Raw genomic sequence first — 21,973 nt, forward strand, 5'->3', positions numbered from 1 at the left:
TTGAGACACACAACCAACCAGAACATGTTGTGGATGCCCAAAGTGACAAGACATGTTACTAAGGTCCTCTGATTGGAAATGATTGTTTCCAACTCCTCTCACCCTCAAACACACCTAGAAGACAAGGAAACTAGATTACATGGCTCGGCACAGCCCATTTACATCTATAGGAACAAGCCCTCCAAAATGCCTAAAGTTGAGCTAAAGCAACAGTTGGCTCTAACCTGCGATAACCTCTGATCCAAAGAAAGAAAGTTGATACTGGCAAAATACCTACAATTCTTAAACAATTTGGAAACCAATCCCAAATTGAAGAACTGCCTGGCCACAGTGAGAATAAAAAGGAAGAAAGATGATCATCCTTAGTTCTAAGGAAAAACTAAGTAGCTGAAAGCAAATGAAAACTCAAACCTGAGAAAACAGAACAACCTTCTTCTGAGTTGTATTCCCAAGATGTACAGGTGGAAGGCCTGATTGAAACAGATTTCACTATGACTTACTGTTTAAGTATTCTTTAATTACTCTTGACCTCCAGGAGTAAGCCAAGTTGGCCTTATTCCATAAAGACAGTAGAAAGACAGGAGCGCTACAAGAGTAAGTCACACCTACTCATTATAAAACCTTTCTGAATTGGACCCATGTGTCATATTGGCATCAGCATATATATATAGCTGATTTTTTTGCACTGGTTACCTGGCTACAGAGGGGCTGTATGAGAGATGCTATCCACTTGATAATACATGGTGGCCTGCAACCCCTGTATAAAAGCCTTTCTGTAATTTTCTTATTACAGGTGAATTATGGCGGCTCCAGTTATCTCCTATAAATGAATGATGTAGGTGTTCAACAGTAATAATGCATTACAGCTGATTTCAGACCAAATAACGCCTACAGATATTTCCCTTCACCCATCAGCACAGAAAGTTACATCACTGGATCTCTCATCGTCAACCTATACAGGAAGTGACATCACAGAATTTCCCATTGTTCATCTAGACAGGAAGTGGAATTCTTGTTTTTCATGCCAAAACCATCCTTAAAAGAAGAAGCCAAGCAAAAGGACTTCATTTGCCATCAGCCATCTGCACAGGAAATTACATCAAGGCACCCTGCACTCCTCCTCCACCCAGGAACTACAAAAGTGGCAACTGCAGCAGGGACATGCATTGGATATACCAAAGGCAAGCCTGTCTGCACCCATCCATGTCTGGACCACACCCAGTGCCAGGAGCCCTGTATTGATCACCACCCAGAAATACTCTGAAGCATTCCTTAGGTTGCTAGACACAGGGCACTGTATTCCCAACTGCTGCTACACCCTACAACACAATAGGAGCTTTCACCTGCACCCACTGCCATTTCTCCAGCAACCACACACATCCACGTAAATACTAACAATGTCCTCAACACCCTAAACCACCATGCCACGGCAATCCCAGCAGCTACAAGATTGTTTAACAGGACACCTTCACAAGCCAGGAGGAAGACTTGCTATCTTCTACAAGGCATACACCAAATGCATACCATCCATAGAGAACACCACCACAATCATGGAGCACCTGCACTTCAAGCTGATAATCTCTGAAAATGTCATCCTGAATGGAACCCTTGCCTACCAGCCACCTGGACCAACACCCATCTTTACCGACCTCATCATCAACTTCATCGCTCAGCTCACCATTGACTCCAGAGCCTACATTTTCCTCGGTGACCTCAACTTTTACCTGGAAGACACAACCCCTGCTCCATAAGACTCCTCGGAAGCTCGAGCAACATCAAACTCACCCATATTGTCCCAGAATCAATGCACACTGCAGGACACACATTGGACCACATCTTCACCACAAGTGACAGCATCAAATACAACTCCACTACTCCACTCACATGGACTGACCACTCCATCATCCACTTCCAAATGAACACACCTCAAGTCAACACCTCTACAGGGTTTAGCATTCAAAGCCGCAGCTGGGGCAAAATCGCAGAAGCAAACAGGCTCAGCACTCTCAGCACAGATCAAACTAGCCCCACTGACATCCTCAACAAGTTCATCAACAGCTTCAATAATTGGATAAAAAACTGTGCAGACTTCCTCGCACCCATTAAACCCCACAAACATAGTAGAGGAAACAAGCAGGCCAAATTGGTACACAGGAGACCTCAGGGACACCAAAAGACCCTATAAATAGCTAGAAATGAAATGGAAAGTCAGTCACGATACCATTGACAGTAATAGTGGACCGCATCAAAGGAAGCTGCAAGGAGATCTTCTCAATCAATAACGATTTGACTTCGACCTCTGTGCCAGTAAACAACATTGCTGCCTCCCACCAACTCTGCAACAACCTGTCCAACGTCTTTTACAGCAAAACTGCAAACATTTACAGCACCTTTGAATGCCAACCCAACTCCAAAGAACTCATTGCTAACCTACCCACTGCTAACTAAGACAGCCACCTAACCAAATAGACAACTCTCAACAGAAACAACAGTGGCAAACTTGTGGACCATCCACTCAGAAGCCCCAACAGATCCATGCCTCTACTACATATACAGCCTAGGAACACCACCAATAAGCAGCACCTTGATACCATCATCATCACCTCCATTATGTCCACAATCTTCCCAGATGAATGTAAATTTGCAGGAATCAATGTCCTCCTCAAGAAGTCCACAGCTGACCTGAAACAACTGAGAAAATTCCGACCCATCTTCCTGCTCTCCTATCCAGTAAAAGTGATTGAGAAGGACATCAACAAGCAACTTACAACCCACCTCAAACCTTGCCTTCTTCTAGACAATACTCAATTAGGATTCAGAAAGAAACACAGCACCGAAACAGCACTCATTGCAGCCACTGTCGAATCACCCTGCACTGAAGAGAAACAGCAGCCCTTATCGTACCTGACCCTTCTGCGGCGTTCTTCAATGTCTCCATTAACACCCTCATCACAAGGCTCCACGAGATTGACAAACAAGGATCCACTCGCAGATAGATCTGTTCCTTCCCCATGGGAATAACCCAAAAGGTCAGGCTGCCATGCTTCACGTAAGAGAGCAAGAATTTGATAAGCGGAGTCCACAGATCTCATGCATTAGCCCCACCCTTTTCAACATATACATGACACCGATTGCCAACATCATGCGATTACAAGACACCACCGTCATGTCTTACGCTGATGATGCCCAGCTCATCCTCTCCATAACAACAAGACAACCACCACCAGAACCGACTTCACCAACTACATGACCATGGTTGCAGACTGGATGTGAACCAACTGCCTGGAGCTAAACTCCAACAAGACAGAAGTACTGGTCTTTGGTAACAAGACCTCCTCATTGCACTCCACCTAGTGGCTGCTGGAGCCAGGACCCACACCCACAGACCACGCAAGAAGTCTAGGGATCATCCTAGATGACAAGGTTAACATGACAGCTTAAATCAACAGTGTGCACCTCCTGTATTCACATTCTTTGCATACTGTAAAAAGTATTCAAATGGTTGCTTCAGAACACCAGACGGACCATTAAGCAAGCACTCATCACCACCTCACTGAACTAGTGCAATACTCACTACGCCAGAATTTCCAAACAACTTCTAAACAGACTCCAGACCATTCAGAACACCTCTGGAAGGCACATATAAAGACCTCCCATGCCGCACCCAAATCAGACCACACCTCAGGAAGCTTCATTGGCTCCCCAGTCACAGGTTTAGCCTATTCAAACTTCTCTTCTTGCACACACAAAGCCTGACACAACACAGGACCAGTATACCTGAGTTGTCACAAACAATTTCACAACTTACCAGACACCTACTCTTTGCCTCACTCACACAAATTCCCTTCAACTGGAAAAGAGGAGGTTACTCATTCTCCCACATAGCACCCAAGACATGGAACTACCTCCTTCAACTTGTCAGAGCCTCCTTCTCACTTCTTGAGTTCCACAAGAAGCAGAAGCCCTGGCTCTTCTTAGGGGACCATACATCTACACACCTGCTCAAGCACCTGGATACCCTCTTGAGTGATTAATGCACTATACAAATCAATATAACATAACAAAACAGCTACAGCCACCAGAAAATGGGAAAGGTGGGACATGGAGCACAACTAAACCACAGTTAAAACGCTGAAAACAAAACCTAACCTTTTCTACTACTGTTCTTTTTTCTATATGAACAGTGTTCATCAGAAAGGCCATATTTATAACAAGATGTTTATTTTGTACCGGCTTTAAGTAATTATAGGAAAAGAAGCACCTCTGTACATGTTTCTACACATTCTGAGCTACAGTGTTTTTTTAAAATTTGACTTGTATTAAACTAATTCTACTATCTTTTGTAACAGATAGCTAACTGCTTTTTGGTTGGTTTATCTGCAAGTATCCCCTCCCTTTCACATGAAAGAGCAAAACATCAAGGATTTAATTGGTGTGCACCGAGGGTGATGGTGTGACCATGAATTATGAGGAATAAGTACCTCTAACGGAAATTAAACAGATATTGGAAGCTACCTCGGAGTTCCTTGAACTTATAAATTACCTCAGCCTTCAGCCTTGTTTCTCTGTATGGTTACAGAACTCCTCAATGACTTGCAATATCCTTACATTGAACAGCAGGGGAGACTTTATCCCAAATATTACCTGCAAGTTGGTATGCTTCATAGTTTGTGCAGTTCCCATCATCTGTGCTGCTTGAAACTGGAATTGTTTGATTGGCAAAAGCAGCTCCTGATATCTTCGCCTGAATCCAGTCTGCATAAGCTGAAACAGCAGTGAATATTGGTGGAGTGTTGGGAACGTCACAATCCTGTAGCAGCTGAGAATGAATGCCTGCCAGGAACCATGTTCCATTCTCCTTGCAGACCAGAGGAGCTCCTTTCTCAATCTGGGAAAAAGACACACAAAAGGAAACAAATAGGATTCGATATTATGATATGATATTATTGAAAATGTGATATTATTCATTTTGACAAATGGAATGCAAAACCAACCTGTTAGAAATGGGGTCTTTGGTTGGCAGTCAGGTTACCCCCGTCCAAGCAAGGACCCTCACTCTAGTCAGGGTGTCACACACAATCCAAATTATCCTGTGCCCATCATCTGGTAGCTTGGCACTGAGCAGTCAGGTTTAACTTAGAAGGCAATATGTAAAGTATTTGTGCAATAAATCATGCAATAACACAGTAGAACACCACAAAAATACACCACACAGTGTTTAGAAAAAATTATCATATTTATCTGAAAAGATGCAGGTCAAAACTATTAAGATGCAATAAGTATATGTTGAAAATATCACTGTAAAAATGATATAAAGTGTCTTTAGTCTCTTAAATGCAATAAATCTCTCTTTCAAGCACAAAGTACCTGGTTTGCATTCACAATCTCTGCAAAGAACTGCAGAGGAGGAAATGCGTGGAAAACAGGGAGGTGTGCCTCGATTACTTGGGCCGCACATATCGATGCATCATTTAGTTTTCATGCAGGGAAGGCTTTGCGTCGATTTCCGGCGCTCGGTTTTGGATCCTCGCTGGCAGGACGAAGTCACAGGGGCTGCGTTGATCCGGTGGGCATTGCGTGGAAATTTCTACCACACAGCAGGCGCTGCGTCGATTCCTCTCTGGAAGTCGGGCTGCGTCGTTCCAGCTCGGCTGTGCGTCAATCCAGTGGGTCGTGCATCGAATTTCCGGTCGATACACTGGCGCTGCATTGATCTTCTCGTTGCGAAGTCGGGCTGCGTTGTTCTGGTTCGGCGTGCGGTGAATTTTTCACTGCAATGCAGGCTGTGCGTTGTTTCTGGCAGGCTGTGTGCCGATTTTCGCCGCACAAGGAATCCTTTTTGTAGAGATGAAGTATTTTTGGTCCTGTGACTTCAGGGAACAGGAGGCAAGCTCTAGCCAAGCCCTTGGAGAGCACTTCTCAGCACAGCTAGAGAGCAGCAAGGCAGCAGGGCAACAGCCAGGCAGCAGTCTTTGACAAAAAGCAGTCAGGTGAGTCTTTTGGGCAGCCAGGCAGTTCTTCTTGGCAGGTTGCAGATTCTGGTTCAGGTTCTCTTCTCCAGGAAGTGTCTTGATGAGGTAGAGTGTCTGCCTCAGAAGTGTCTGAGTTGTTAGGGTCAGAAACCCTGCTTAAATACCCAAAGGTGCCTTTGAAGTGGGGGGAGACTTCAAAGAGTGGCTTAGAAGTGCACAAGGTCCCCTTTCAGTTTAATCCTGTCTGCCAGGGTCCCAGTAGGGGGTGTGGCAGTCCTTTATGTGAGGGCAGGCTACTTTATTTTGACATTTAAGTGTCAAGCCCTCCACCCTCCCAGCCCAGGAAGACCCATTCAGAATGTAGATGTATGCAAGTGAGGCTGAGTATCCTGTGTTTGGGGTGTGTCTGAGTGAATGCTCAAGGTAGCTGTCAACTAAACCTAGCCAGACGTGGATTGGAAGACACAGAAGGATTTAAGTGTAGAGAAATGCTCACTTTCTAAAAGTAGCATTTCTAAAATAGTAATATACAATCTAACTTCACCATTAGGCAGGATTTTGTTTCACCATTCTGGCCGTACTAAATATGACCTGGCTACTCCTTTCAGATCAGGATCTACCACTCAAACAGTATATGAGGGTAGCCCTAATGCTATCCTATGAAAGGCGCAGGCCTCACAGCAGTATAAAAACGATTTTAGGAGTTTTACACTACCAGGACATATAGAACACACATGTTCATGTCCTGCATTTTACTTACATAGCACCCTGCCCTATGGGTTACCTAGGGCCTACCTTAGGGGTAACATATGTAGAAAAAGGGGAATTTAAGTCTTGGCAAGTACTGTTAAATGCCAAGTCGAAGTGGCAGTGAAACTGCACACACAGGCACAGCAAAGGCAGGCCTGAGACATGGTTAGGGGGCTATTTATGTGGGTGGCACAACCAGTGCTGCAGCCCACTAGTAGCATTTAATTTACAGGCCCTGGCCACATGTAGTGCACTTGACCAGGGACTTACAAGTAAATTAAATTAACCAATTGGGTATGAGCCAATGTCACCATGTTTTAAGGAGAGAGCATATGCACTTTAGCACTGATTAGCAGTGGTGAAGAGCGCAGAGTCCTAAAGCCAGCAAAAATGAGGTCAGGAAAAGAAGAGGAGGAAGGCAAAAGGTTTTAGGGGTGACCCTGCAGAAAGGCCATTTCCAACACAACCAATTTGCAAATTGTTTACTTACCCTGACTAATCTGTTTCCATTACCTTTCTACTTTGAGTGTATCACACTTGGAAACTTTCCAAAGGAGGTTATTTTTCATTCCTCTTTCTGTTTATAAAAATATATTTGAGGTGTCTTTTAACAGTGACTTTCTTATAAGTGCCTACTGTATTGCCTGCAATGCCTTCTGATGACAATGGATACACTTCTTTGCTGTTTTAGTGGATGTTAACTATCATTAGGGCCCATAGCACCCTTGCTATGCTACTGCCCCATTTATATATTTCTGATTTTGGATATTCTTCGATTTAGCTATTTGTATACAGATACAGAGAATCCATGTAGGTAAAATACACATTAATCAATATCCAAAGCCCACAAGAATTGATGAAAATCAAAACCTCAAAATCTGCATGTAGTAATACAGGAAAAAATATTTACCATTTTGACTGTAATATCTATCATGTAGAACAGCAGTTCTAAACTTTTTGACTCTCACTGAATTATGAAATAGTGTGTTTAATACACAAAACCAAAATATACACAAATCCAAATTTTAACTTTATTGGGAATGTTTCAGCTTTTCCAAATGTGGTTTTATTTCTAAATGAGAAAGAATTATGCTGGACTACTCCTCGCCAGCTCCCACAAGTCAGGCTAAGTATGTAAGTATGTTAATTTGCATCCTCCACATTTTCTGTCATATGTGTATATACTTTAAATTCTGCTAATAGTATTTCAGCTTTCTAGACAGATGCAGATCTCTAGAGTATGTGTCATGGCCCAACAGGGGCCCACAACCCACAGGTCAAAATAGGCTGTTGTAGAAGATAAACTTCCAAATTATTAATAGATAAACTGAGTATGTATAAGTGCAAGAGGATCTCTTAGACTAGGTTATCTGGGGCCCCCTTCTACAACTGCAACCACAATCATTGCATCCAGTAGGTGCTAATCTTGCTCTCCCCAGAGACAATTGGCAAACCCTTAGGCTGAGACTCAAAGGAGACTAGCTGATTCCTTCCCACTAGACATTGTCGTGTAGGTCCTCATTATACTAATGAGGCTACTGGAGTTAGGCGGCAGAATCATCTGAAGCGCTGGGATTTAGTCCAATTCCACACCAGGTGACAGCTGTCGGCCTAATCCGGGTTGACCAGCTAACTAGTAGCACCTCATCTCCAACCAAGGGCAGGGATGATAGTGGCAACCGGGTGATTGACAAGAATGACTCCTCAAGGGGAATAGTGATCGATCAGATCTTATTCCTTTCCCTCAGTCACAATAGTCTCACACGTGCAAAGACAGAGGCAGAGTATATAAATAAGATTTATTGAAATAACTGTATCTTAGATACTATGGCATGTATTGCAATAACTAGGATGATAAAACATGCTAAAAGTGACAAAAAGTGTAAAACACAAAAAGATTCCCACCATAATGTTGTTAGGATATTTAAGCTATGTTAGAGCACAGCGTGGTAAGCCCTAATTTTCTCATCAGATTCCCCCCTGGGAAAACATCATCCCTTGTACCTGAGCCTGTTGTCTAAGAAGACACCATCCCCATATGGCCAGGGATCCGGTAGTCTAAGCAAGCGGCTGTAGCATAGGCAATCAGCATGCAGTCGTGGTCATCTGGCTGGAACCTCCCTCTAATGTAGATGGGGCAGAGAGGTGTTTGATACTAAAACAGCTGATGTTCTGAAAAAGTGTCCCCACGTAAGAATGTATATGTTTCTAAGAATGTCGGAGACACAGCAAACCACTTTGGCCGGCAACTTTATCTGGCTGTATCCTTGGTGAAGGCACAGAGTAAGCGCAGTGCATTCCTAGGCCAAAGAGCAGCCAGATAGGAAAAATAAGATAGCTCCGCAAATGTAGCTTACATTAGAAAAATAAAGCAGAACTGAATAAAATGTAAATGGGCCAAAGTGCACAATGGCAGGTCTAGTTGCTAAAATAACGTGTTTAAAAACAGGGCTAAAATAGCAATGCAAGAACATCTCCGGGAAAAACATCATAGGAGGAGAAGCTGCACTCAATACTCCATCTGCCACTTCATCTCACTTTGTCTGACACTTCCTCTTTGTGCCCACTCTGGTCTTCAACAAGACCAAGCCACTTTCATCTCCTTTCTTGCAGCACAGGTTGACATAGTCAATATCCATTATTCATGTGCCTGAGTGTAGGACCCTGACATCACAGACACCCATTGAATTGATCACAGGTTGAAAAATACTGTGATCTCCAATTTCCAGACCTTTACATTCAATTAGACCCCCTCCACAAGAGTGGTGGATCAGAACAGTACATCATCTGATCTCCCTACCCTGCATAACTAAGACGTTTTTTTACACCATGGTATCTCCTGAGATATGGCACATCTCAGGGTGAAGCTCTCAACCAATGGCAACCATCCTACTAGGAAGCACATCATATACCTCTCTCTCTCTTAGGGGCTCAGGTTGGCCTAATTTGACTAGAAGTTTTATGCTTCCACCACTTAGCCTTCCACTATGAGGCAGCACTTCACCTCATCTACGTCTCCTCACAGCCAGCTCTCCTCCACTTTTCACATCCCTTATTTTCCTCAGCCCCAGACTCAATAGCCAAAGGTGTCCTTTTTGTTGGACTTCCAAAATCAAAAGGGGAATCCAACATCAAGGACCACCCTACCGACACACTATTATATTAGCCCTTTTCATCTTTACTATTTTGTTTTCTGTCCCTGATACAATTCTGACAATCACAGACTGACCAAACTATCGTGAATTTTAGCATGCAAGCTTCAGGATTGGATGATGGTTCCTTTCTTTGGTAACAGCCCCTGAAATCTCATATTTCCCTGGCAAGCCTTTTCTATTAGATGCATACTCAAATGTGTATCGGATCCCTGCTAAAGGTGTGTGTTCATAGTCCTCTTTCATATTTCTAACAGCCCAGCATGTCACTATGTGCCTGCTCAACAGATCGTTCTGTATTGGGCAGGCTACATGTTTGAATGCTGGTGAGTCAACTCAGTCTTTCAAGGTGTATGCTGTAAGTGCCTATTATATTGAATACTAGTAGGTCTGTTCTGTGCTTTATAAAGTTGAAAGAAACTCTGGAGGAGCTGCTACACTATAATTAGCAAAACTAGTATTATGGTTCCACCTAATATCAACTTTGAAAGAAGTATGGAGTATGGAGTTTTTATGGATAATTATTTATGCTATCAATGGTGATATCACAAGATTTCTTGACGTCAATATGGGGAGATGACCAAGGACAAAACAAGACTCCTGCGACTACCTGAACAACATCTGGACATCTGAGCAAGCACTTACATGCTGCCTTGCATGCATGATGTACTGGTCCTCATATTTAACCTACTGTTTGCATCTTTACCATATTGCTTTGCACACATAAAGTACTGGTAGGCATACAACATTGTATGGGTCACAAGAATAATACCTTGGTTTGTGAGCACACTGAATGTGTCTGCGCCAAACAAATACTATTTTCTAAACATTAATAATGATCTACATGCATAATTTAAATACAGATATTTTTGGTATTCCCTCTGCATATTGTTTGATTTTATTTAATGATCACACTAGTTAATGAACAGCAAACCCCTTGGTTTGAATGGGTTTTACACTGAAGCCTGTGCATCATGCATTGGTTTGTTTGCATTCTATCATGGTTTGTATTAGAAAACCGGAGTAGGCAGAGACGATGACTTTGGAAGCAGGAGGCTTGTTTTTTTCAAGCCTTAGGAGAAGCCACTTCCTGTGAAGCTCAGAAGCATGTAAATGTTTAAGATTTTTCCATTTAAAACTGCAAGGTTATGCTTTTAAAGTGATATTTTACAGGTTAAACTGCTTTGGATGTTCCATTTGAAGTTTTATTTTGCAGATTATAAAATAGAATTTAGACATGATTTTAAGGGATGAGCTTGTATGTACCATGTTTTTAGTTTTCTCATGTGTGACATGTCAGTGTTACCAGTGTGTTTGTAAGTGTGATGTCAATTTTGTGACACTTTATCAAAAGTGGAACAAGGCAGTTATGTCCGTATAAAAACCTACTTTTTTAAATGATCATCTTTTCTGAAATGTGATGAGCTCGAAGAAGCCTTAAAAAGAAGCTGTAGCATGGGGCAGTGGACATAATAAGGAATGTATACGCACATCAGAACTTTAGTTTGCCATGATGTAGACCCTGGTACATACAGCCAGGCAGAATATATACAAGCTGAAACTGGCAGTCTTTCCTGCTGCATCTCATCTGTCAAAGGCTCGTTGCAGGGAATGAGCACAGGACCAGCCCATGGCACCAGGGCTCAACAGCCTGGCTCCTGGCACCATGGGCAGTAAAGGTCTCTCTCCTCTTTTCCTCCTTTTTCTGTCTGTCACTTACATACTCCTGGGGAATCTTTCACATGGTGCTCAGATTCCTCTAACCTGAAAAACACTCAATTATACAATGTTATATGCCATGTGGTTCTTTACTTTGTGACATAGGTGGTCATTCTGACCCTGGCGGTCTTTGACCGCCAGGGCGGAGGACCGCGGGAGCACCGCCGACAGGCCGGCGGTGCTCCAATGGGGATTCCGACCGCGGCGGTAAAGCCGCGGTCGGACCGGCACCACTGGCGGGGTCCCGCCAGTGTACCGCGGCCCCATTGAATCCTCCGCGGCGGCGCAGCTTGCTTGCCGGTCGGACCGCCGAGATCCGGATGGCGGTAGGGGGGGTCGCGGGGCCCCTGGGGGCCCCTGCAGTGCCCATGCCACTGGCATGGGCATTGCAGGGGCCCCCGTAAGAGGGCCCCTACATGTATTTCACTGTCTGCTGCGCAGACAGTGAAATACGCGACGGGTGCAACTGCACCCGTCGCACAGCTTCCACTCCGCCGGCTCGATTCCATCGTGGAAGCCTCTTTCCCGCTGGGCTGGCTGGCGGTCTGAAGGCGACCGCCCGCCAGCCCTGCGGGAAAGTCAGAATTACCGCCGCGGAACGGTAACCTGACGGCGGGACTTTGGCGGGCGGCCTCCGCCGCCCGCCAAGGTCAGAATGAGGGCCATATTCTGTTATGGCTCTTTATACACCATCACGTTGCATTCTGGGCATTGTATTTTCACTCTCTGGATTATCAGTCGAACTGGCCAAAGTATACATGATACAGACTATGTTTATGACTGCCAAAAGATCTCAAACTTGACACAAACATTTAGCAGCTATGATTATTAATCTAACTCGCTAGTATTGTGGAAGAAGTCAGAGCTCCTTTCAGGTGCAAAACAGGTCAACAACTGTTGCTTAATAAATTAGTTCAGTGGTCTGAGCACCTGCCTACAGACTTGCAAGAGAGCATGTTTGAACTTAAAATTTTGACTTCAGTAGTTTCTCAGGCACATAGCTATCAGCCATGACCCTGCACGTGCATACTCTTTACACAGTGCAGATTCCACAGGCAATGAGTTACTGCTCATGTATAAATATACTGTTTTCTCGAAAACAAAAACATGTTTGCTTGAAATTGCTTCCACTATGGCGCATGTTGCTTAACTCACTACATTACATCTGCCTACATGACGTAGGTATAAGTTTAGAAACGCTCAAAATGCACCACCAATGTCTGATAATCCCTACAACTTTGTGATTGTTCACTAAACTGGCATGAACCTGCTATGTAGCCACCTATTTTCATGTCACAAATAGGCACAGGTGAAATTTCTGTTAAGTTGGCGTAAACTTGCAAATTTTGCGTTAGGCTTGTTGCACACAATTCCAGAATTAACATTATGTCATGTGGGGAAATTACTACTCTTCTCAGAACAGCACAACACAAACAACCAGTACAGGAATGTCTGTTTTTTGTGGCACTTGTGATTTTCTACTTTTTAGCACAAAATGCGCGTTCTTATCCAAATGGTTAAATATTGCATTTTCCAATAAAAATATAGGGGGTCATTACAACCCTGGCGGAGAAGCGGCGGTAAGACCACCAACAGGCTGGCGGTAAAATGTTTGCAATTATGACCATGGCGGTTACCGCCATGGGTATCCGCCAGTTCTCCGTTCCGCCTGCCAGGGCGGAGACGACCGCTGGGCTGGAGACCTGGGTCTCCAGCCCGGCGGTCGTCACAATACTGCTGGCGGTATTTTGACCCGGGTGACCGCCATGGATTTCATGCGGTTTGGAACCGCCATGAAATCTGTGGCGGTAAGCACTATCAGTGCCAGGGAATTCCTTCCCTGGCACTGATAGGGGTCTAATACCACCCCCCACCCCATCCTGAGTCCTTCCCCTACACCCCCCACCACCCCTGCCACCCCCCAAAGGTGGCAGGACCTCCCTACCCGCCCCTACCCCCAACATCACATCACACATACTCACCCGACACGCACACAGGCACCACCAACACACATACACGCACACACACCAACATACATGCCAACAGCCACACACACAGTTATACACGCACACCTACATTCAGACATACACGCACACATCCATACAGACATACACACAACACCCCCGCAAGCATACACGCACTCACACACCCCCTCTACATACACACACCCCCATGCACCCACACAACACACAACACCCCCCACCCCCCTCCCCTAACAGACGATCAACTTACCTGGTCCGTTGATCCTCCGGGAGGGGACGGGATCCATGGGGGCTGCTCCGCCGCCACCACACCGTCAACAGAACACGGCCACGCCGAATCACAGGACGTGATTCGGTGGGCGGTGTTCTGTTGACGCAGCGGTGGAGGTGGAGCAACCTCCACTTCCCCGCCGACCGCCAGTATGGCTGCTGGCGGCTCTCTGTCCGAAAAAGGACAGAGAACTGCCAGCAGTCATAGTACGCCGAGCTGAAAACCGCCACCACTGGCGGTCTTCGGCACGGCGGTCCCTCGGCGGTCTTGGCAAAAGACCGCCGAGGTCAAAATTACCCCCATGGTGCTAAATTCTGATTTTGCATAATTTAGTATAATTTTGCCAGAATTTCACATAACTACACAAAAGCAAATTACACTGTTTATATGTGTATGTGCCATAACATTGTGTTTTAACCTGTATATTACACATATAAATCAATATGGTGTTCATACAAACCAGCCATTTGTGCATGGAAAACAGCATGGCATGCATGCAAACCAGCACATAGTACTTTCAAACTAACATATTGTCCACTAAAACCAATGTATTAGGCACACAAACCAGTGTGAATTAATCCATATGGTACTCTTGCACATCAATATGTTAGCACATCTATCAGTGTGATCTTAATAATACCAGTACTATATGGGAGAATAACAAGATAATATGCAAAGGTTATCTTTTACAGGTTTCTAATGAGGCTGAACAATCAGAAAAGAGTCAGGGTGTTAAGAGAGTATGAGGGAGGAATGATGGTCGCAGTTTGGTGATGGACACAAGAGCAAATTTGAATACAGGTGAGACACAATGGTGGTGCAGTTGGGGGGAGAGTGAATAACGGGATGAGGTTGGGGGTCAGCATTAAAACAGTTTCAAGGCAAAAGTGGGGAGAAGACTGGGGATCAAGATGGAGGGCATAAGAAGGAAAAAACTGAGGAAGAAGGAACAAAGAGCAGAACAGAAGGTTTGAAAAGGTTACCATACATGGGGCTGTCCATGTCTTTGTGAGCACATTTGAGTGTAGGGACAAAAGAAAAGATTTGGAAAGGCAAATTTATGGATGTCTATAAACTTTTGCATCGAGAAATACAATCAAAAGAGGCATCTAGGGAAGAGGCTTGGGTGTTAGGGAGGAGACCTAGAGTTCCAACTACAATTCAGACATGGACGTCAGCATATTTGATATTCGCAAGTGTTTACTGCGAAAAATTTCTTAAGAGAGTGGTAGCTTTATTTAAATACATTGACACAATCAGGAAAGCTAGTATAGAGTTTGGAGGTTTTGCATGGATGCACTATGATGAGGAGTTCAGAGTGAGGATGGTCCTATTGCCTGAAAAACCTTGGGGAGAAGTTAACAAGCTATGGGTTCAGTGGATGTATCCACAGAGGGCGCCACCTATGATGAATACTGCTAGTGAGCTGGCTGTGCAGTTCCGGCCTTTTCTCGGGAAACCCACCTGGGGGGGGGGGGCGTGGCCAGAATGTCAATTCAGGAGCATGCTGGGGTTTTAATAGGGGATACGGTCCAAGAAATCCATGCAGATACAAACACGAATGCTCAGAGTGCAGAGGAAAACAATGTTTTGGGGAGCAAGGAGGTTTTCACGCAGGTGGGCAAGGCAGAGGGAGGGCAGGATCCGCTCAATTTGGACAGAAGGGCTTTTACTCCTATTAAATTGGACATTTTGAGTTACTGGTTAAACTTTAACCCCAACAGAGAAGACGCAGTGAAGCTAGAATGGGGGTTTAGAGAGGGTTTTTGGATAGGTTACCAGGGCCCAAGAACTAGAAGGGTTGGGAGCTTGCACAATGAGGATGCTAAGATTGGTTGAGAAGTCATTAGCGGAAAACACTAAAAGGGCTTATAGGAGAGCATGGGAGGAGTTCTTGAGAACAGGTGCAGTGTTTAGGCCTAATAATGAGCAAGGCTGGCTACAAACAAGAGATGATGTACTGTCCTTCATAATGAGTAATGTTGACAGACAGATTACGGCCACAACTAGTGCTGGCAAATTGTCCGTTTTAAGTTTTTATGGCAAGTTTTTCTGGTGATACGAGCCTTCTGCTGGGGAAATGGGTAGGAAATTACTGCAAGGATGGGCAAAAGAGAAGCAGACTACTCGCCCAATCAGGGATCCTAGATCCATGAAGGTGTTGGTAAGTTTGGTAAAAATTTTGGGGCGGGTATGTTTTTAGTGTTGTGAACAGACGTTGTTAAGGTTATGCATGTCATGGTTGTTTCTTGGAGCATTCAGAATATCTGAGCTGTTGGGGAAGAATCAGGAGGCTGGGCTGAGGGAGGAACATGTCAGGTGAGTATGTGCGAATATTTCTTGAACAATCTAAAACAGATCAAAAGAAGAACGGTGCAAATGTGTCATTGAAGAAGATTGGAGGTATAGTATGCCCAGTAAATAGTGGGCTACATTTTAAGGCACTCAGGAGAAGTGAGTTTGTTTTTGTATTTAGTCATCAAGATGGTACGAGAGTAATAGCTGTGCAAGTGTTGGGGGTCTTGAGGAAAGTGCTTTGGCATGTAGGTTTGGACCCTTTGCGTTTTGGCACGCACTCTTTCCGTATAGGTGCAGCATCTGAAGTGGCAAGATTGGGGTTTTCAATCAGCGATTTGAAGAAGCTGGGTCGATGGTCATCTGATTGCTGTCTTCGCTATATTAGGGATCTTGAGGAGGCTTAGTTTGTCCAGTATATCTGACATTTTTCTCTCATTTCAGGTTGTGTGGCTGGCCTGGCTGTTACATTTATGTCAATTTGGATAGTGGGACATTAACTCGTCAAATGGGCGGCTAAGTAAGCGGACAGCAGACCGTTTGGTAGTAATCTAGGTTTCAGAAGTGATGAAGTCAAAATTGAATGGTGGGGTAGAGGAGGCATGAGATGGGGACAGTTGGTTCCTTATCTATCAAATCTGATATCTGTTAGAGTTTGTCCTGATGTTCTTATTTTACATTTAGGTGAAGATGATTTAATACAATTGTCAGGTTAGGTTTGATTAAAGAGATGAAAACGGATCTGGACATCATTGGGAGGTCTTGGGCTGGGACGAAAGTGGTAGTGACGACGCTAGTGCCCAGGAGGGTCTGGAGAGGGGCAATGAAATGCCTAGCGGTGGAGAGAGCAAGACGGAAAGTGAACATAGAAATGTCACGCTGACATTAAAAAAGAAGACTTTCAATTTTATAGACAAGATGGGTTGCATCATTCATTTATGGGGATGGAATTATATCTTCTTGAAATGGGAGAAAAATTATCATCCACATTGGGGTTTCAAAGATGGTGTGGGTAAAAGAAAGGTTGATTCCGTTTATTAATTTTTGAAGTACCAACAAGGTATTTTGGCGATGTTTCAGCTGCTCTTACAGCAGTCCTTTTTCCTTTTCAAATTGAAGAGGGGGGGCAGGAAATAACTCATTGTCAGGGTTTTTCCTGGTGGCCCAGTAAAGAGGAAGGATTGGGGTCATTACAGAGTAGGGGTTGGCATAGGGGACACTAGGGTAGCGATGGGGGAGTCATGGGGAAGGTCAGGGGAAGAAAGAAAAGGAATGGGGAAGATTGAAGCCTGGAAGACTGCTCTGAAGTTTTGGGTTGTTTGTGGGGGAGGTTTAAGGGTGGGGTGTTAGTACTGTTTGTGTATGCCATGGTTTATAATTTGTAAAATGTGTTAAAGGTTTTCTGAACTGCTTGCCTGTCCAATAAAGCTGCCTTTTACTCTCTTGGATTTCGGTCTGGTTAATTTACCGTCTCGTCCGATGGAGTGTTGCCATCCAGCCTGCAGCAAATGACAGACGCCGCCAGGGGCTCCGTGAGTTTGCGATGGGCTCCACCCGTCTTGTGGCGGATCAGAGACACTCAGAAGATCTGCAACAGTATCCCTCAAGGCCCGACTGGGACTCTGACTGCCCACACTACAGGGGGGAACAAGAAAAAGCCGCAACTCTGTGGGGCTACATCAGCGGGAGGCCAGGAGCTCAACTAAACCCCCAAGGGTCTCCCAACACAGTACAGTGACTGTGAGTGAATGAAAGGGTCCACATGCCCGTACTGCAACAATTCCTGTATACTGAGACCCCGTAGCTTCTCAAGCATTAACAAAAAGGGAGAGCAATCAACGCCTCTTCTGCCACTGAACAAACTACTGACTAGCACGGAGGTCTGGTGAGTGCCCTAAAAATTCTGTCAACCCTCCCAAGAGGGGGCCTGGATTGAAATTAGGGTGAGCCAGCAGTCCCCGGTGGGGGCCAGAAAGAATCAGCCCTGGGACCAAGTCTATAGCTGTTGCAACTGCGCAACACTCCTCACTCTACTAAGGTAAAAAAGGGAGCTGGCAGAAGGGACACTACTTGTACTAAGTGTTGCGAACCCGACACATCCATCAATTGGGTGCCCAGTGGGGTGCCAGACACTACTTCTGGGACCACTAGCATTTGCCAAACAATCATCCCCCGGGCTGCCTGGCAATCCACAAGGACTACGGGGAAAAACCCGACATGCCACAGGGGTGAGTGCTCCTTGGGCAGTGCCTCATGACTGGCGAAGGAGAATACCCCAGGTGGCCCCCCTCTAAGATGTCAAACAGCCATCAGCTTAAAAGGAATGATTGAAGAACGAGGGATGCGAGCAGCGCTTCAAAGAAATTGGACAGGTATACCCTCCCTCGAGAAGACACCAGCAAGGCTTCCATGGGTGACACCGGGGGGGGGAGTTGACCAAACCTCACAAGATGGCAACGCGCCTATGCTTAAAGATGTTATGACGGCCATCCAGGGAGTGTGGTGGGTCCCTTGATGCCAAAATAAATACTGTCATTACGGAGCTCACTTTAATGAGCACTGACCTACGGAACATGAATATAAGAGTAAAGGAGGCAGAAGACTCAATTCTTACTCTAATGGATTCAGAGACAGATTCTTTAAAGCAACAGGTCAGAGAACTATAGACAATTTCAGACAGTCTGCGCCAAACTTGAAGATTTTGAAGGGTACTCAAGGCGCAATATTATTGGACTATCAACAGGCCAGGCGGGGGCATCGCCATCCTACACAGAGATATCATCAAAGTCACCACCAGCTCCCAAGACACTATCGGCAACACTGAACATATGCACTTCCTCATCCACATCAACAACAACTCCACCCTCAGAGGTACACTAATCTACAGACCACCCGGACCACGCCCCGCCTTCTGCGACACCATCGCCGACAGCATCAGCCTGTACGCCCTCACCTCCACAGACTACATCACCCTCGGTGATTTCAACCCACACGACCACAACACTACCTCCCTCATAGACAACCTCAACAACCTCGGACTCAAACAACTGGTCACCGCACCCACCCACTCAGCAGGACACACGCTGGATGCAATCTTCACCTCAAGCCAACACATAGCCTACACCCACACCACCGAATTCCTCTGGACTGACCACCGCTGCGTCCACTTCTCCTTCACCAAACCACCCACACCCTACCGCATGTGGGACACGATCCCCACAGAACAACTAAACTCCCAACTGGCCCACAACCCCCCCCACACCAACGACCTCAACGCAGGAGCACACAACCTCTCCAAATGGATCACTACCTGCGCAGACACACTAGCAACCCTCAGAAAACACATCACCACCCGCAACATCAAGAACGCCCCATGGTTCACCTCTGAACTCCAAGCGCAAATGCCCCCAAGCTGACAAAATATGGAGACTAGAACCCTCCTCAACCAACTTCTCCACCCTCAAGACCACCATTCGCACCCATCACCAACTCATACGCACTGCCAAAAGAGATCACTACAAGACACGCCTTGACAACTCCCAAAACAGCAAAGAACTCTTCACCATCATCAATGAACTTGCCAAACCCAAAGCCAGCAACATAGACCCCACACACACACAGCCCCTATGTGACGCCCTTTCCAACGACTTCCTCCACAAAATCTTGGACATCCACAACAGCTTCATATCACACACACCCACCACACATACCCCTCACTCACCCAACTCAACCCCCCTCCCAAGACCCTCTCACCACACTATCTACATGGACCCCTACCACACACAAAGAAACCGAAAAAACCATAAACTCCATCCACTCCGGTTCCCCCTCCGACCCCTGTCCACACCCCATCTACAACAAAGCTAGCCCTACCATCGCCCCCATACTCTACAACATAATCAACTCCTCTTTCGACTCCGCCACCTACCCAGACCCCTGGAAGCACGCGGAAATCATCGCTCTCCTAAAAAAAAAACAAGCCGACCCGGAGATCCTCTCCAACTACTGCCCCATCTCCCTCCTCCCTTTCCCCACCAAGGTTGCAGAGAAATTAGTCAATACCCGCCTATCCCACTTCCTCGAAGCAACCAACACCCTTGACCCCTCACAATCTGGGTTCCGCAAGAACCACAGCACAGAAACCGTCCTCATCGCATGCACTGACGACATCAGGACCAAAGTCGACAAAGGCGAGACCGTCGCACTCATCCTCCTACACCTCTCCGCAGCTTTTGACACCGTCTGCCACCACACACTCCGCACATGCCTCCACAACATAGGAATCCGCCACAAAGCCTTAGACTGGCTCACCTCATTCCTCACCGACCGAACCCAGAGAGTCCGCCTTCCACCCTTCCACTCCAACACTACCAAGATCACCTGCGGAGTCCTCCAAGGGTCCTCCCTCAGCCCCACATTCTTCAACATCTACATGATCCCCCTAGCCAACATTCTCCGAGCACACGGAATCACTATCCTCTCCTATGCAGATGACACCCAACTCATCTTCTCCCTCACCCGCAACCCCACCACCGCCAAAACCAACCTACACGCCGCTCTCCTAGACACCGCCAACTGGATGACCACTAACCACCTCAAGCTCAAGTCAAACAAAACCGAAATCATCATCTTCGCCCCAACAAAACCACATGGGATGACTCCTGGTGGCCCACAGCCCTAGGTCCCGCACCCACCCCCGCAACCCACGTACGCAACCTCGGCATCATCCTCGACCCCTCCCTCTCCGTGACACAGCAAATCAAAGCTCTAACCTCCTCCTGCTTCCACACACTCCGCACTCTAAAAAAATCCTTCAAATGGATCCCCCCAGAAACCAGAAAGACAGTCACCCACACACTCATCAGCAGCAGACTGGACTACGGCAACGCCCTCTACGCCGGCACCACACTCAAACTCAAACGCAAACTCCAAAGAATCCAGAACACAGATGCGCGCCTCGTCCTTGGCCTCCCCCGCCACAAACGAGTCTCACCACACCTCAAATCCCTTCACTGGCTCCACATAGACAAGAGAACCACATTCAAGATCCTCATCCATGCACACAAATCCCTCCACAACACCGGCCAAACCTACCTCAATGAAAGGGTAAATTTCCACACTCCCACACGCAACCTCCGATCAGCCGACCTCGCCCTAGCCACAGTCCCCCTCATACAGCACACCACCACAGGAGGCAGGTCTTTCTCCTACCTCACCCCCAAAACCTGGAACTCCCTCCCCACCGACCTTCACAAAAACAAAGACCTACTGGTCTTCAGAAAGAACTTCAAGACTTGACTGTTCGACCAGTGACCCTCCAGCCCCCCCCCCCCCAGCGCCTTGAGACCCTCACAGGTGAGTAGTGCGCTCTACAAATTTCTTTGATTGATTGATTGATTGATTGGACTGCTGTAGATCTTTTTGTGGAGGACATTATCCTAAACGTGCTGCAGCCATGGGGTGTATCCAAATATTTATCAGTAAAAAGAGCACACATAGAGTTCCAGGTGCCCCCCCCCCAAATCCAGGCATGCCCCCTCATACAATCATTGCCCATATATTAAACTTTAGGGACCACAATGTCATCCTCCAAGCGGCATGGCCGGCCCCGCTAGTCAAAATCGAAAATGTGGAAGTAACTGTCTTCCCGGACTAAACCCTCAGAGTTCAGAAACTCTGCTGCAGCTTTCTTGAAGTGAAAAGGGTCCTCTAAGAAAAATAATTGAAATACTCAGTGCTGTTCCCGGTGCAGCTCATAGTGGTGACAGAAGGAAAAACTTGGTTCTTCACAACACCGGAGGCCAAATGGGGCTGGTTGGAGGGAAGAAGGAA

General features: G+C 46.0%; 1 protein-coding gene across 4 annotated transcripts in view; it reads right to left on the reverse strand.

The window, feature by feature from the left end:
* The window catches only part of LOC138304315 (transmembrane protease serine 9-like), a 1,357,906-nt gene that overhangs the window by 656,691 nt on the left and 679,242 nt on the right, over positions 1–21,973 (reverse strand). For all 4 annotated transcript variants that reach the window (XM_069244270.1, XM_069244271.1, XM_069244272.1 and 1 more), the window contains one exon: positions 4,645–4,888. In XM_069244270.1, coding sequence (XP_069100371.1) covers positions 4,645–4,888 — 244 coding nt within the window. The remainder of the gene's footprint in view (positions 1–4,644; positions 4,889–21,973) is intronic.

The sequence above is a fragment of the Pleurodeles waltl genome, chromosome 7, assembly GCF_031143425.1.
Source record: "Pleurodeles waltl isolate 20211129_DDA chromosome 7, aPleWal1.hap1.20221129, whole genome shotgun sequence".
NCBI lineage: Eukaryota > Metazoa > Chordata > Amphibia > Caudata > Salamandridae > Pleurodeles > Pleurodeles waltl.